Below are 18,344 nucleotides of genomic sequence, written 5' to 3' on the forward strand. Positions count from 1 at the left end.
CAACCCGTGACCCCTAAAGCAACCAGGAAGGCGGCCCCCACGTGATCCAGGGTGGGCGCAGACCCACATCCAGTCCCTCATGGTGTCCCGGCCGAGTCGTGGCCCCTGGCATCCCTGACAATATATATATATATATATATATATATATATATATTATATATATATTATATATGTATTTCAAGATAAACAACTTATTAGTAAAATAGTGTCTGATGAGGAAAGAAATAAAAGTGACAAATAGCTTTCTCAAGAATTCAGGCGTTAAACTTTCAAAATGTATAGACCAGGAGGAGAACACACAAAAAATAAATAAAGTTTGGTTCAATAATTTTTCCTCTCAGATTGAGCTTTACCTGGAAACTTAGTGATGGAACACAAGGTAAATTTGTAATTGAAGTCAGGGTGAAGCCTGCAATTATTTTAAAATAGAGTGAGGTAATCATGCCATATTGAGCAATATCAAGAGTACTTCCTAATACCCCCCTTACCTCTGTGGAAAGAAACAGCCATTACTTAAGAAATTTTTAAGGTTTGCTGGACTTTGCTATATAGTAGGTCATTGATAAAGCATTTTCAGTATTTACAGGTATTTTTAATTGTCATATATGTACAACCTAGCAGGACAGTGCCAGTATTGTTTTGTGGTTTTGCCTCTTTTTAACATCAACTACAAAGTATGCCAGAATAGTAGGAAAAATCACACGCAAACACTGAAAAAACATTTTTTTTAATTGTTTTAAAAAGACTGAAGCTGTGATGAAAATGCAAATTTCATCAGGATTACTACAGCAGAATACATTTGGAAGGACTTAGCATTGAAAAGCTGATTGATGTTTAGTGGGTCAATCGGCTTTCTGACCATAACTCCATATATAGTCTAGCTTGAATTATGCCAGTATAACTGACAAAACAACAACTTTACGAAGCAGGAAAAATTAAATGAGAGTAAAACTTACCATAAAGAATTCTGGAAAACATCTACTCAGATGCATTGAAAGTACTATTGCAGTGAGAGAAATTATTTCATCCATTTCTTAACATGTTTAATGTACTACATGGGTTTGGAAATTGTAGGTTGTCCCAGCAGCATTGAACACAATGCAGGAACCAGCAATGGGTAGGGCACACTCTTGCATATATCCATAGTTGTACACAGCTGGCTCAATTTGGAATTGGCAGGTAACAAAACAAGATAGGGAATTTATTTTTAAGTTTGCTAATTTGTTGAGTAAATTTTTCGGAAGTGGCAGTATGCAAGTATTTCAAATAAGCAGGTTAAATATAATGTAAAGGAACAATGAAGAATAAAAAAAATACTGCAAGTGAAATGGGCAGTAATTTTAATTTTACACACGAGTTCTTCATTTTACTTAAGCAAAGAATTGTTTATGAAACAATTCATGATTCCTGAAAAATCTGCAACACACTAAAGATAATGTTAAAATGTTCAGCTGAATACAAATTGTATATTGTATATTTATCAGTGCAGACTCCTATTGTTTTTATTATTCTGTTTTTCTTTTTTTACAAACCTTTCAGGACACGGCTGAATATGTTGCTTATGTTGCCAAAGATCCAGTCAATCAAAGAGGTATGTTCTGATTTTGCATCCGTATTGAGCCTATTTATTATATCATTTATTTTGCAGAAAAATAATATTTATAGTAAATAATATTTTTGGATTAGTAAATTACCAGTTGACTTTAGCCTAATGTAAAAATATATTTTTTCTTTCTTTTCTTCACATCAGTTAAAACTGCAAATCAATAAATGCCAAGAACCATCCTCTCTGATTAAGAGATTATTTACTCTTAGCCTGTATGAAAATGTAGTTCACTCCCAAATATCAATTTACGCACAATCCAGTACACATTGATTGGAGTGTGGGTTTGTATATTGTTTTGTGTGGAATTACAAAAGCATTCATCAATGTGACTGACCCAAACACGGCCCACCTGTATTATTTAATCACCTGTTTGGAACTACAAGTGATATAAAGTGCTATTTAAAACTGGTGTGCAGCTGTTTTGGCAAAAACTACAATAATTATTTTAGTGACAATTGATTTTTCTTGATTTATGGTATTAATGGAAATTGACATTACTATCACATATTTTTGGGAAGGCTGTTTGACTTGTTTATAGCACAATAATGTTATATAGATTGGGTAGGTTTTTGGCAGTGCAACATATATACAGTATATGAAGAAAGAATGCAAGAGCATTTTACCTGTAAGAGTAAAGTATTCTGCTAAACTTAAAAACAGTAATTGAACTAATGGTTACATAAAACATTTACATTTTAGTCCAACATTGTACAAAGCTATTTTGCTTTCCTAGTTTGGTTTCTGCATCTTTTAAAATACATATTTGTCATTCTGTTGAAATGGATGTATGAACTCTGCATCTAAAAAATAGCACTTTGTTATTCATCAGACAGTTTTCTTGTAAATTCACCCTTCAATATGCCTGCATTTACTGTATTTGATATATTTTAAGTTGCTAGTCACAACTCTTTTTAGTGTGAAGACTGATTTGCCACTGAATGGTAAGATGGATGACCATCTAGAAAACCATTATTTATTTGGATCATACAGTCTTGCACATAAACTCTTGACTTTTTACAGTAATGTCTTGGCATGAATATATTTTAATGTTATAGTAATGTGAAATGGACAAAACATGCTGTTACACTGAGCAAGCGTATATGCTAATAGCTTCCTCTTGCTGATATTTCTGATTTGGACTGGAAACAACATTTGTTTATTAGTTTAATGTCCTCACAGAGCAATATAGGCTTAACATTTTCATGTTTTATTTAATTATGATAAGGCAGTAGTGCAGCAAGAAATTAAAACTGTCACATGTTTTGTCTTAAGAATGAGAAATCTGTACAGAAAACAAATCTGATCATAGATGAAAACAAATTAGATTTTCTGTATTATAATTAGTAATTAATTTCATTAATAAATGTTGAAGTTAACAGAATATAGATTCAGTGGTAATTGTATTGGTTGCACCTGCTTTATTTATTTATTTATTTATTTATTTAACACTGTCTGCTCCTTCAAATAGACCACTATATAATATAATTCATTCGTTATGCCTTGTAGGCATAGTCAAGAAGCTTATTTTTTTGGCCAGACATTACAATGGATTTAATGCGTGATCGAAGTGACTTTGACTGGGGTATGCAAGTTAGTGCCAGATGTGTTGATTCTAGTATCTTAGAAATAGATTCCCTTCTGGATTTTTCATGCAGCACAGCCACTACTGTTTACAGAGAATATTGAACTATAAAAAAATCCAGTGAGCTATAGTTCTGTGAACTGTAATAACTTTGTTGATGAGAGACGTTAGGACATTAGAACAATCTAAATGAGAATAGGACATTTAGCCCAACAAAGTTCACCAATCCTATCCACTTAATTCTTCTAAAATAACATCAAGTCTCAAATATAGAAGAACTTTGTTCATTTTCTTCTTATTAAAGCTTACAGAAAGGTTACAAATACATAGTAACAGCTCTTTACAACACTGATTTCTGAACATAAAACATAGTGTGATGTATAATGAGTCTTAGTTCTCTCAGCTAGTAGCTGGAGGCTACAGTTGGTTATGACTACCAAAACTGGATTGAAAATTAACAACATTTTATCTTTAGTGTTGAATTGTAATTTCTATAGAATCATGCAAATATCAGAATTTTGCTTAAAAAACATAGATCCATCCTGCATGTTTCTAGTGGTACAGGCAGATGGTGATGATGTGACAATGTTGAAAATGTTTTGTGACAGGCACCTAATAACAATTGAATGTCATTTAAATAAAAGTGCATCTAAGCGTTATTGCTGACCATATAATGCTCTTTATGGTCACTGTATACCATTTTTCAATTCGATACATCCAGTTGGATAGTTTGCCATGCCACAAAGCATGCATGATTTTAGGCTAGTTGCCTGAAAAGTTGGCAGTGGCATTTACAGTCCCCCAGATCTTAGTGTAACACAACACCTTTTGCATGAGGTGAAAAGCGAGGATACACAATGTTAGATTGAAAATTGTGCAGGAATAATGGAATGTATTAAGTCAACATGGAGCAAAATCTTTAGGAAATTTTACCAGCACCATGATAAATCTAGACTAGCACAGAGACAAAAGAGGATCCTACCCAGTACTATATAGATATACATGTTAAATGTGCCACTAATTGTACATTGAGGCACTTAAAGGTAATTTTTCAGTTGTTTTACTTACTCTGTCTTGGATCTTAACAGCATATACACGTGAATATAAGAGGATTCTTCAAGAAATCTACCATTTTCTGTATGTAATAATAAGTACATTGCTGCATGCATAGAAACTGTTTAGCTACAATGTCGAGATCCAGATATAGTGGTAGCTTTTGTTTTTAAACGTGTTCTATCCAAAAATTTTACTAATACCAGACTTACTGCTAAAAGTTTGAGGTTTCATTTTGAAGTTGACATACCATATTAAGTTGTCCTTAAAAGGATAGCGCAAAATAGAAAAATTCAAATGGATTCTCTGTTGTGATACTAATATATTTTGCAGTCATTAAACCAATGTGCAAATGATTCAGTTATAAGTAGTTTGATTCTTTTTTCTGTTAAAAATGATTAATTTGATTTTCTTTAACTTACAGAACTACTTATTCCAAAGGTAAAGCTAGCAAGCAGTCTGCCTGATTAATTAACTGTTATAGTGTCAACTATTAATTTGTGCTTTATAATTAGATCTGTAATCTTCCCACAGCATGTCATATCTTGGAGTGCTCAGAGGGTCGTGCGCAAGATGTCATCAGCACAATTGGGCAAGCCTTTGAGCTACGCTTCAAGCAGTACCTAAAGAACCCCCCCAAACTGGTGACTCCACATGATAGGTGGGAGACTTTGCATTTTGGAAATAATGTAGACAGCGGCTTCAGTTTCCTAAGCTAAAATGACAATGAAAAGGTTTTGTTAGCAGATAGATATGATGGAGAATCTTAGAATTGATGCAGGCACATATCTTATGTTTATCGACAGGATGGCTCCTTTTGATGGATCAGCTTGGGATGAGGAGGATGAGGATCCAGCGTCTGACATACAGTACTACAATGATTATCCTGGAAAGGAACCCCCACTTGGAGGTCTTGTGGATCTCCGAGTACGAGATGCTGGTTCTGGAGCTCGAAGTGGTGTGTCAAGTGCTACCACCACTGGTGCTACCCTGGTAATTCTGCTTATATGTAAAAAAACAAGTACAAAGGAGCCTTCATAGTATCATATCTTTTGTTTCTGGTGAATTGTTTTTTGAAAGTAAGATATGATACATACCAATGTAAAAACAGTATATACAATTACAGATAATTCAAGGAAAAACAAATTCTAATCTATGTTTAAAAAACATAAATTTAAGAATGTTAGACATTAGAAAGGTCATAAATGCCAGCCCCAACCCCCTCCAACACTCTATGGCCCCATCCCCAAAATGCCCACTCATCTGTGACAGCAAACCACCAATCATAGCATGCAAATCATAATAGAAACATGCTGTTTTCTGATGCTCAATTAATTCTCAAAGTTCAATCTTCTAAAAGCATCAAATTATAAAATAAAAATTTGCCGTGACTAAAGGATACACTATCTTGGTCTCTCTACGGACACACTAATAGAGGTTTGAAAGCAAAAGAACCAATGGAAGTAACCCATTTGTGTAGCAGAGATATCAATGAAAGGTAAACAGAGAAATTTAGTAAGATCAATAATTGTGGTGATTCTGGTATTTGAAAATCCAGAATGGAGGTAAGAGCCCTCGCAACAAGATTCCACAATTCAGCCCCCCTGGGGCATTCCCAAAAGTCATGCATAAAGATGCCAGACACCTTAAAGGAGGAAAAAATTACAGTCTGGGGAATCAGCCTTACCCATAAAAAAGTGCTTATGTTGTATGATATATGTACAATGAACACATATAAATTGCATATATTGATAATCTGGATTTCTAGAGGATGCCTTTATGCTGTCAACAGATCCCAACAGATATGTGCAGCAGACAATAAATCCAGTTACCAGAATTTTTGAATAGCCAATGGGTTAGCTGCTGCACTGTGTGGCATAGTTTAAAATTCAGAGACAGATGTCTAAGTATGGATGAAAGTTGTAGAAGTAATTATAGTATTGTCATTCTTGAAAACATCTGTTAGAACAGGATTTCCCCAAACTCAGTCCGGGAGAACACAAGCCTGTTTTTTTTGGTTTTTTTTTGACGTATTTTTTGACATATTTCCAAGAGGTTCTTGCATATTTGTTTACAACTGGGCTTTTATAGTAACAATGTATCCAGTAGGCCTTGATTGAATGTGAATGTTAGCAATTGTTGTTCTTTATACATTTTGTATGCATTTACTATACAAATAAAAGCTTTTTTTACACTTTTTTAATGATGGCATTACTGAATTCAGCAATCAGAGAATATTCAACTTTTCAAAGTGTAGTGTGCTTGTTTTGAAGAGTGTAACAATAATATCTGTGTTTGATATTGTATTCATTTTGGAAATTCTGAAAAAAGAAATGTTACAAGGTAAGAAATTAAGTCTGAAATAATACCAAATGAGAAGAAACTAATAATCTGTAGCCTAATCATTTCAGAATTAATTGCGTGAAAAAATAAAAGATTACCTTTAGAAAGCAACTTTGACATCTGAAACCCACACAGTAATATAAGCATTTCTTTTAATACTTCAGAAATTGACAATACAGTACCAAATAAGTAAATTAAAAACAATAAAGTATAATCATTTAAAAAATGTGCTTTCCAGTGGTTGAGGTCTAATACTTTTATGTTGAAATTCATGACAGGATTTGAAATATTAAATAATAGTATTCCTTATTTATGTTACAGAACCTTATACTATGCTGTTGCTATTCATTATGGTACTCACACTTAGATGGAAGTTATTTTTCTCCTTCACATATTGTTTATACTGAATTTGGTGTTTTTATTGTTACAGATTAGAGATTACATTTATTTTAATTATTAATAATTTGTCAAACATTAAATTTTTTTAGTCAGCACATCTGTACCATGGCTCTGTGGTTAAGGATCCATGCTGGTATCCGGAAGGTTGCCGGTTCCCCATTACTGCCAAAAGGGATCCTACTCTGCTAGGCCCTTGAGCAAGGTCCTTAACCTGTACAATAGCTAACCCTGCGCTCTGACCCCAGGGGTATGAGAAAACTAACAAATTTCTAATACAAGAAAGTGTATAAGGAGAAATAAAGAACAAAAATTACAATTGTAAGAAAGATCAATGTATACACATTCTTAAAAATAACATTCAGCTCAAGAATTATAAGTACTCTGTTGACACCATGTGGTAATTTGGTGTTGGTGTTGGTGCAGTGTATTTTATTTTTTTATTTATCTTTTCAGCCACTTGGAAATCCTTCTGGAAATTTGGACAACCAGAGACAAGTTCCCTTATTGCCAGGTATGTTGCTTTTAATCAAAGTTAATTACACATATCCAATAAAACATTGCATCTGCAACACTGGCAGTCTTGTGCTCCCATCTAGCATGTTCCATCTAGCAGTTCTGTGTTTCCCAGAATGTGGAATTACTTCCCAACAGATATTAGATTTGCTAATTTCATTCTTTAATGAAAAATTAAGAAGGCATGTTAATGCTACTCTTTCTGATGAAATTGTTTCTAATGCTTGAGGTTATGCCATCTAAACAGGGTTGTTTTTTTTTTTTAATTTTCTTTACGAATTCATATTTATGTTGTTCCCATTTTTACTGAAGGTTTTTCATCATCGGAAGCGAACTTTAATTATATTACTAAATTATAAAGGATGTTATTATATAATAAGTATTTTATGCAACAAATGTAAAATGAATATGTAAGTGTTGAGATTAAAAATGGAACTAGTAATGACATTTTTACATTCAGACAATGACCAGACACATCTATCAAGCTGGAAATACAGCTAAAGTAGTTTGACACTGCTGGTTTTTTATTGTTGTTACCGTACTTGATTGCAGTTTTAAGTTCTTACAATTTGGTTTTGTTGTTTCAACCAACCTGGATAAGCCAATTTGGTCTTGTGGGATAGCCAGATCCTGTCTTGACATCATCGAGCACAAGGTAGGATCCAAAAATAGACAATATTCTAGTAAATTGCTAGGACCACTTATCCATCTACACTTACACTGGGCCAACTAAAATGCGGGAGGAAAACTGGAGTACCCAGTAAAGAGATCCCTGCAGGCATAATTTGAAACCAGGACACTGGAATGACAACTGTGCCCTTCTCTGATGAATGAACATTTTTTTTTTTAAATGTTGTTGCAACATTTATCTATAACCTCGTGTGTGCCAATTAAAGTGGTGTTGCTGTCCTTGTTAAAATTGTTAAGTTATAACACTGTATGTTGTAGGTCAAGCCAGAGAGAGGGATCTCGCTCCCCCGCTACCTGGTGTCAAGCCCTACAGCCGCACAGACCTCTTTGATGACCCTTCGTATGTCAATGTGGATAAGTCCCGCGCTCACAATTCCACAGCCAATGGCAATGCACATCGGGACGTCTTTGACATGAGTAAGTGACAAGGCTAGAGCTGAACTCAAACTGAATTATTTTATAAGAGCAAATGAGTTGATTTAGTCAGTGGATTTCCTACTTGGAATCTCATGTAAGGGTGGTTGAATTCTTTTGTACCTACATTGTTTTCATAATAATGATGAGTAATAACTAGATATCTAATTAGAAAATTTCTCATCAAAAATATTAAAAGCATATACTGAAGTGCAAAGTAAAAACATTTTGTAATTCTAATGAAGAAACAAGCCCTTAAATTGATCAGCTACCAAGATATACAGGAGGTGTTGACTGCCATTGGATCATTGATATTAATAACTTATTGTGTGCCATCATGTTCATTGGCATTTTTTTTTCTTTGTCCTTTAGAGCCTTTTGAGGATGCCTTACGAATTAATGCACCTGCTTCAGGTTGTCCCCCCTCCTGCCCTGTGGCTCCCCCTATGGAGGAACAATTGCGCCGTGAGATTTGGTTTCATGGGAAAATGAGTCGTAAAGATGCAGAAAAACTCCTTAAAGCAAATGGAGACTTTTTGGTGCGGGAGAGTACTACCACCCCAGGACAATATGTTCTGACAGGACTACAAGTGGGTCAACCTAAGCATTTGCTACTTGTGGACCCAGAGGGAGTGGTGAGAATGCTTTTTACTCCTATCTGCTGGTGTAATTTTTGCAACAGAAGTACTCTGTGTTGTTGATAGTTGTTTACCTGAGGTTCTTTAACCTTTTATGCTCAAGTCTTAATCAAATATTTTCATAGCTCTTCAAATGATCTGTGATTTTTCAGAATTCTTCTTCTCGTCTTGCTTCTGTAAATATGTTTGTTCCAAGAGTAGATTAGAGTTTGGATATATTTTTTTTGTCCTGTGGTATATTTTTTTTTATCCTGTGGTATATTTTGTATTTAGATCCACAATTTCTCACACTTGCTAACCTTCTGTTATTTTTGTGAGTGGTGAAACAGTTGTGGTTTCTAAAGCAATGGAAATATTTGTTAAATTTTGCCCTTAAGTACATTATATGGCCAAAATTCAGGCAAAAGACTATTTCTGATGATGTACAAGAAGACCTGGCTTGCAGTCAGCATTCCAATTCATCCGAAAGATGTTCAACAGGTTTGCAGTAGGGCTCTTTGCTTGCCAGTCTAGTTCTTCCACAACATACTTGTCAAACCATGTCTTTATGTACCTGGTTTTGTGCACAGGGTCACAGTCATGGCTGAAACATTAAAGGGCCTTCCCCAAGCTATTACTTCAAAGTTGGAAGGGCACAGTTGTCTAAAATGTCTTTGTATGCTGTTGTAGTACCTTTCACTGAAACTGGCCCTGAACATTATCCTTCCTCCACTTTACAAAGGCACCATGTACTCTGGAAGGTAGCATTCTGTTGGCATCCGTTAAACCTAGATTTATCCATCAACCTGTCAGATAGTGAAGTGTGATTCATCACTCCAGAGAATATTTTTCCACTGCTCCAGAGTCCAATGGCGGTGTTATTTACACCACTCTAGCCCAATGCTTGGCATTGCACATAGTGATCTTAAGCTCGTGTGCAGTTGCTTGGCCTTAGAAACTAATTTCATGAAGCTCCCGATGCACAAATCTTGTGCTGATATTGCTTTCAGAAACAGTTTGGAAGTCTGTAGTGAATGATTCAACAGAGAATGGGCGATTTTTATCTGATATGCACTTCAGCAATTGGCAGCTCCACTTTGTGGCTGAGCTGTTGTTGCTCCAAAATGCAACCAATTCACTAATAGCTCTTACAGTCGACCATGGCAGATCAAAAAGCAAAAGTTGCTCTGACTTGTGGGAGTGGTTGCATCTTAGGGCTCATTTATACTTTAGGCTCAGAACACATATGCGCCTACATCATGGCTGCCATGCGTTCCCAGCATTCATTTGAGCAGGTCCTCAGAAATTAACGCGACATGTGCACAAGTTGCAGTACCAGCAAAAAGTCAGGGGGCGCAGTGTGATAAAAGTTGGAATGTGACATCAGAGTCTCTGTTTACTATCTACATGTGACAGAAAGCCGCTTTGAGGATTCCCCATGATCAATGAGCGCGCTTCGATGTTTGATGAATGGTTCGATGTGGTGAAGCAAAATGTTGACATACATTTGCATGCCGATATGATTTCGTGGTGCTTTTATATTTAAGCATTGCATACTCCCCATCGTAATAATACGATACATTTCAAAAGTCTCACATACCCTCTTTTGTGCTGTCTTTTTTTTTGTGCAACTTCACAACAGCAACATAATGTACAGCTCTTTATTTGAGCCACAGAGGAAAAAATTAAGGAAGCAGTGAAAAGGTGTATTTTGTGATTAAAGTGGAAATTTCGGCTTTAATCTCAAAATGTCCACTCTAACCTCGTAGTTTACTTTGTCATTAAAGCAGAACGTTGTAAACGTTATCCCAGTTTTTAATTGCTACAAGCTTCTGGGACTACCTCCGGACCTGACAGTAAGCAGCAATAAATTACCACACAGAACACATTAAACGTATATGATATTCCAACTCTCTGCAAATTTAGAATCGTTAGATTTATACTTGATATCACTTTCATGATGAAATGCATTAAAGTATGTGTGTTACATTTTACAGATAAATCGTTAATTTTGTTTAAATAATGAATACTGTTAATAATTACACACAAGGGGGTGACACTGTGGCAGAGTGGTGGCACTGCTGTCTCTTAGGGAGTCACGTCGCTGATATTCCCTGCCTGAAGTTTGCATGTTTTCCTGCTGGGTTTCCGCAGTGTGCTCCGGTTTCCTTCCAAAGATATGCAGATTTGGTGACACTAAAATGACGCGAGTGTATGTAAGTGCTTTTATTCACCTTGCGATGAGCTGGATGCCTTGTCTAGGGATTGTTTCTGCATCGTGCCCAATGCTAGCTGGAATGGGTACATCCCTGGATTGATGAATTTAATCATTAAACATCCTTTTCAGAGATATTGCGGTAAGGTGTCATCAGAATTTAATAGCTGTTTCAGGCAATTCACAATACAGCAGAGCTGAACCTGTTCTCACCGTGATAATATCTCACTCTGCCACCTGGTGGATTCCTCCAGATTTACGTAAAGTATACGTGCAAGTATAAACAGTACGCTTGTGTAGCAGGAGTGTCCTCTGCAGCAAGAGTCACGTCGCGTGAAGTATTAACCCGGCCTAACGACAGTGACATGTTTAAAGTCTGTTTGTCAATGGACATTACATGGTCGTTTGCTTGATTTTTTTTGCACCTGTTAACACTGGGTTTGGCTGAAACACCTGAACTCAATAATTTGATGAGGTGTCCACACACTTTTGGCCATATAGTGTATATTCTTTTTTAATATTCTGTCAACAGTACAAGTTTTTCAGTGTTGTTTGTTTTATGTTAGCTCTTTGAAAAAAAATAAAACTGTTGGAATTTGACAGTTAATCCAGCCATCCACTTGTTCCTTTACATGGCTACAGATAGATGGAAACCTCTGTTAATAATTCTTAAGTGGAAAGCAAGGACCAATTTTGAAAGACTTTATCTGTAATGGGGCAAAATCATGCCTACCCCCATATTCAGTCACATAAAGTCACACATTAACCTAAGAAGCATGTCTTAAGAAATGAAGTGAAGTATCCAGAGAAATTCCATGCTGAGAGTGGAGAATAAATGGACTTGGAATTCGCCTCCATGTCCTGGAGCTGTGAAGAGCCAGCTGTGACCATTGTGCCACCCATATCAGTGAATTGAAGAAATTCTCAACTTCCATAAATGGGGCTAGTGTTTATTTAGTGTTTGATGACGAAGTTGTTCAGTGGTGTTCACATTATGTTTCTTCTAATAACTTGAAAAATGATGCTATTTTCCATTTGGTATAGTATTACTTTTATCTTTTGACCTACATGCATAAATTATAATTGACTCCTGTATACCTCTGTTGCAGGTACGAACTAAAGACCATCGTTTTGAGAGTGTCAGTCACCTTGTTAGCTACCATATGGACAATCACTTGCCCATCATTTCAGCTGGCAGTGAAGTGTGCCTTCAGCAGCCTGTGGAGAGAAGATCTTGAAGGCAAGCACTCCACAAGCCTTTTTACTCGCCTTCCATTGCAAACTACAGTGAGAATTTGCAGTCCCCTCTGGATGCTTCACTTGAATACTAAAAGACAAAATCTAGGTGGGACAAATCACTGTGAAAAGCCAGAGAGAGAAAAACTGAGATTCATCAATCAATCTCCAATCCTGTTGTTTGCTCCAATATGACATTGTAAAGGATGCATTTCTTTGTGTAGGTGACTGAATATTATTGCTTCTACTGCCGATTGTCAGTGGGTAGTGATTTTCAAATTCTTAACCCTAAAAAGCAAGTGCTTGAACACACATTAGAGCACAAAGTTACGGCCAGAAATACAAATTTGCGCACAGTGCACACTAAAGCAAGAGGTTGAACCTTCTTGTATGTATCGTTTCATTTAATGCTTGCTTTTACCACATCATTGTTCGTAGCACTGTGCTAGAGACAGGAACTTCAACTCTAGTAAACCAAAGATCTGTGCCTCGCTTGAATCTGAAGAGATGTAGCTTATGTGATGAAGCATGGGTAAAAGACAAATATGTACAGTATATACAGCATATAACATCAGCCAAAGTCTTCAGATGCATAGGCACTGTCTGCTTTTAAAGGTTGTTAATGTAAAGGAAAAAATAAAACAATACTGGAAGAAACAGTGAGCCAGTTTTAAGGAACTACATGGGCCCCACATACTGAAATTAACAGTGTATGGAAAATGACAATGAACAGTTGCTGGCACAAAGTGAATTGGTATAATGAATCAGCTCATGTGTCATTTATTAGGAGTTTGTTTATTTTTCTTAGATGTGTGAAACCAAAAATTCCAGTATCTACATTTTAAACCTTTCACTGTGCCCTTTTCTGGTACAGTAGATACATTTATTTATCCATGAATAATAATTTAAGCTGCTGTGAAAGTTTACCAAACAAGAGGTACATTTTTAATTAATACTTTCACTCAGAGAGGGAGGGTTGGTGTCATAAGAGAGCTCACTGGCATCAGCCTTGCTGAACATGACTGCACACTCTTAAGAGGAACAGTTAGTTTTGATCAGTGTGGAATCTTCCATTGTAAAAAGTGGGCCTTCCTCATAGGAAAAGCACAACAAGTCTGACTGAGTTGGTAGTGTTGTATTTGTCTTTATCAAACCTAAAGTGAGTCTCATGAAGTTGATAATATTTTGTACTTTGGTTGAGCTAAGAGCAGCAGTTTTGAACTGATTAGCATTGACATAAATGTCAAGACATCAGTCAATAAATGCAGAAAGGAGAGGTCTGAAACATACTTAATGCTCCATGAAGGGGAGATTTTAAAGGTCATCACTTGCACTCTGATTAGCCCTCAATCATGTGACTTTCTATTTCAGCCCCAAGTACAATTACACCATCTTGACAAAAATAAAATTTAACTGAATATTTTATAATCTATTAAGAGGTCAAAGGCTGTTGCTTCACATGAAGACTGCATTAGCCTTAACCCAAGTGCCCAAGTTGGTTTTTGACAGGATACATTAAAAGGTAACAATCAGACAGAGGTGGCTTACATTTGCAATGAAGCTACACAAAACAGAGTTGGAAAGAGGAAGCTTTACACTGTTGATTGCTGTTGGCATTCTATGCAGGCTCCAGGTGTTCAGCTCTACTACAGACTGAAAAACAAAAGCTATTTTAAACCTGCTGATGGATGGGTCTCTAGCAAATGCACACGCTTCTATATCTGCAGTAAATTCAGAAATATGCTCTTGGGTGACAAAGGCTCTTTTCTGTTGTTCATTGCTGCTGTGCATTTTGTGCATCTTATATAATTTGGTACAGGATTTTACGTAATTGCAGGTGGAGGAGGTCCTTGTTTCCAAATTTCAATATTTTATGTTAATGTATATATAGATACATATACTTTGTTTTCATACACTATGTTATGACATTCATTTTCACTGTTTAAAGAGTAAGTTTTAACTGGGCAAATAGTCAGCATTATGTTGAAACTCAGAAAAGAGTGCCGTCTCTTCTGCTAGCTACAGTACATTCTTAAGATTTGCCCACTTTGCAGCTTTTCAAAACTAGATTTTTTTCCGTCATTTGATTTGTATCAGAATCAAGTAGAGTCTGCTAGTTTTTGACAAATATCTGCAGCTTTTTCCTTAGCAGGCACACTAATTCTCCACAGTGGTCTGTATTCTGAAGCACAAACTCCATTTTTCTCCTCCTTTGCACATAATGTGCTTGCAATCTCTAGTCAAGGTAAAAAATATATATGAAATGTGCCTTGGCCCCAACGGTGGCCTAATCTAATTTATGCAAAGGTTTTTACTTTGGCAGGGAACCAAAGTCAGGTTAAAGGGGGAGCCAAGATCCTGAGCATGTGGTAGCCATTACTGTCTGTGTTAGTGTGAATTGTCCACTTTTAGTACAAGTTTACTTAGTCCCAAAGTCTATGAAAGCTGATAGACAAAATCATATTTAGTTGGGTGCAGTGTTTAAAATCAAGTCATTTGCCTTACATTTGGTTATTTTTTTGAGTAATGTATAGGCTAGTGAATGTTTACACTAAGTGAAAACTTTTAAAAACTTCAGTTGTCTCTTTTTAGTGTTATGTCAAAATAACACCATAGTACAACTGTTCTAATAAATTTCTTGTGTGTAGTAGTCAAGATGGTGTAACTGTTTCACTGACTCATTAGCATTTTCTGCCAATATAATTCTCAGTAATATGTGCATTTATAACTTTTAATGAACCTATACACCTACTAATTCTTTTGTTTTTTTTTTAAGTAGAAGAGCATAAGAAATTTGACAAACGAGGAGACCGTTCAGGCCATCAGGCTTGTTTGTTTGACTGGTAGCTAAACAGTCCCAATATCTCATGCAGACACTTCATAAAAGTTCTCAAGGTTTCTATTTCAACTGCATGGCTCAGTAGTTTGTTTCAGATTCTCACAACTCTTTGCCTAAAGAAGTGCTTCCTTAATTTAGTCCTAAGTGCACCTCCCTTAATTTCTGCTGGTGTCCTTGAGTACATAATTCACTGTTTAGCTGAAATAATTCTGTTAAATCTATTTTATCAGTGCCTTTGAGACTTTTGCAGACTTGCATTAAGCCCCCATGTAGTCTATTCTGCTCAAGATTAAGACCGATGTAACTCTGAGTCTGTCAAAGTAGGACATGTCCTTAAGTCCAAGGATGCACCTGTTTGCTCTCCTCTGCACAGCTCCAAGTGCTACTATGTTCTTTTGGAAGTGCGGTGACCAGAACTGCACACAATATTCCTGATGCGGTCTTACAATTGCATTATACAGTCTTAGTATAACATCCTTTGATTTATTTCCAACATGTTTAATGATTTAACCTAACATTTTATTTGCCTTTTTAATCACTTCTGCACACTGCTTAGGTCATGAAAATGTTGCTTCTACATAAACCCCTAAATTGTTTCTAGAAAGTGCTTCCTGTAGGACAGTGCCTCCCATCTTGCATTTATAATTGATTTTCCCTTTTCCCATGTGTAGCACTTTGCACTTTTCTGTATTGACACTGCTTCTCTTTTTTAAATGAAAAATTTGTAATTCTTGGTAAAATAGTATTGCATTAGATTTATTTGTAATACCATTGGGGAAAGATAAAAAAAAAGGTTTCCAGTAAAATGCAAAGATGTATTAAAGTAGCCAGACCTGAAGAAGGCAATGATACAAGAAACACCAATGCAGACAGTAAAGGCTAGAAATGCACTTGTAAAGTTGATGAGCAAACGTTGAACTTTTTGTTTGTTCCTTGCTCAGTTTGGAACTCTTTGTGACAGTGTGTGCAGAAAAATTCAAATTGGTGGGCCAGGCCTCCTCCATGTGATGTATGTGATGCAAACTCATCCTTGATGTGAGTGGGGAAAAAAATGCAAAGTCACAATTTGAAAAGGTAACTTTTGCAAAATTGCTTGCAATGTCACACAAGGGACAAAATGCATTAGAATACCTGGAAGAAATGATTTAGGGTGGTACGTTTGCTATGGGCTCCTTGTCAGATATGAGACTTTCTCTGCTTTGCTAAGCAGCACAAAGCACATACCATTTTCATCCCCCTCTTTTGTTTTGAAGTTCCTTGACGCTGTGCATCACAACACTGCCTGAGCAACTAATATGTAGCACATTACTTTTGGAAACTGAAGCACAGTTTGACCCAATTCAATGTCAGGAAAGGGAAATGGTTATTCTGTAGCACAAGCATTGTATGGTAACCTAGCATTTTGGTTAAAATTGGTGGGCTTCTGCAGTAATCACAGTAACTTTCTGGGTCAAGAGGAGAATGTTTGCTTTTCAGAGGTGTGATGCAAGTACTGTAGGTGGGAGAGAAAGACATTGCATTATGTGAAACCCTTGGCTGCTTTTTGACATTGGTTCCCCCTTTTGTGTTGCTTTTATCTTCTATGTGTCCATATGTTCACATTTTTTGTACCTGTATCTATTTTTCAAATATGGCTCTTGGAACTGACCAGTTGCCAAGAGAGAATATCGAAAGAATGGCAGTGCCCCTGTGGACTTGGCAGGATCTGTGTTCCTATTTAAAAGCAAGTCTTGAAATGTCTCTTGGGTATAATGATGGACAACAAATAGATTAGATTTGGGGCGTTATTAGTGCAGCTTTAGTACATATTCATGTGTGGTTATGTGTTAGGGGCCCATTGACTCCTAAAGAACAGCTAGACTGTCATTAAGAATCATTCTCCATCCCTACAGGCTGTGACTATGTTAAATAAAAAAAAATCTCATCAGTTAAATCAGTTATAAAGAAAATTAATATGAGAGTTACTGGCCATTTTGTCTAAAATAATTTAAATACATTAAAATAGTGTAACAAGTTAGTGTGAATGTGATGTTTTAAAAACCCGTGGAAGCTCATGTACTCAGAGGGATCACCTCACCTTTTTGGTTTAGATCATGCTGGGTTATCCAAAGTAGATCTTAGGCCCAAGTCCACACAGCAAATGAGTCAATAGCTCGTAAGCCCTTGTGTGCTCTGCAGCACCAACCGAGTTACATAAGGAAAACTAAAGGATTGAGGGGCAAGTAGGTACTGAAGTGGCAATCTGGGTTTCTACTTTTGGCCCAAGAGCCCGCCCTTGTGATAACCGCTGTTTTTTTCAATTGTGCAGCTGTCTTGCATGTCCATGGATTGTACTCTGACGCCAAAGCCGAGTTCTGAAATGGGAATCACTGCATATCCTGCTCTTGATTTACAATTCAAGAACTGAAAAAAAATGTTTATCATAATAGGTGGAAGTGCTTATAATGTATTATCTATATTTTTTAATATTTTTATTTGTTCTGTTGTTGAGTTTTGATGTTTCTTACTGTATGTGTTATTCTGTATTAAAGATGTCCTGCTGCCCACATGCAGCAGCAAAATGAAGAAGAAATTTTTGATGACCTTTTTTTTTTTTTTTGTCCAGAGTTTTTGCTGAAGGAGTGTGTTTTGCTCTTATAACATTTCAAGCATGCTCTGCCGTTGCCTTTTGTTTTTTTTATAGTATCTCAAATTATTCCTAAGTGTCAGTGTTGAGGGCTATTGCAGTTAGCCATGTCCGTTTGCATTGGTTTATGTCAAATATTTATTTTACACTACCATGCACTTTCCTAAAGGACATTGAATTACTGTGTCCTTATACAGTAACATATGAAATG

The 18,344-nt window shown here is 36.1% G+C and overlaps 1 protein-coding gene across 4 annotated transcripts in view; it reads left to right on the forward strand.

Moving 5' to 3' along the window:
• shc1 (SHC (Src homology 2 domain containing) transforming protein 1) overlaps nucleotides 1-18,079 on the forward strand; it is a 118,597-nt gene extending 100,518 nt beyond the window's left edge. For all 4 annotated transcript variants that reach the window (XM_039752138.1, XM_039752147.1, XM_039752132.1 and 1 more), the window contains 7 exons: nucleotides 1,540-1,591; nucleotides 4,776-4,902; nucleotides 5,048-5,234; nucleotides 7,437-7,494; nucleotides 8,445-8,603; nucleotides 8,973-9,235; nucleotides 12,542-18,079. In XM_039752138.1, the coding sequence (XP_039608072.1) occupies nucleotides 1,540-1,591; nucleotides 4,776-4,902; nucleotides 5,048-5,234; nucleotides 7,437-7,494; nucleotides 8,445-8,603; nucleotides 8,973-9,235; nucleotides 12,542-12,670 (975 nt within the window). In that variant the 3' untranslated portion in view covers nucleotides 12,671-18,079. The remainder of the gene's footprint in view (nucleotides 1-1,539; nucleotides 1,592-4,775; nucleotides 4,903-5,047; nucleotides 5,235-7,436; nucleotides 7,495-8,444; nucleotides 8,604-8,972; nucleotides 9,236-12,541) is intronic.
• The last annotated feature ends 265 nt before the right edge of the window (nucleotides 18,080-18,344 follow it).

The sequence above is a fragment of the Polypterus senegalus genome, chromosome 1 (genome assembly GCF_016835505.1).
Source record: "Polypterus senegalus isolate Bchr_013 chromosome 1, ASM1683550v1, whole genome shotgun sequence".
Taxonomy (NCBI): domain Eukaryota; kingdom Metazoa; phylum Chordata; class Cladistia; order Polypteriformes; family Polypteridae; genus Polypterus; species Polypterus senegalus.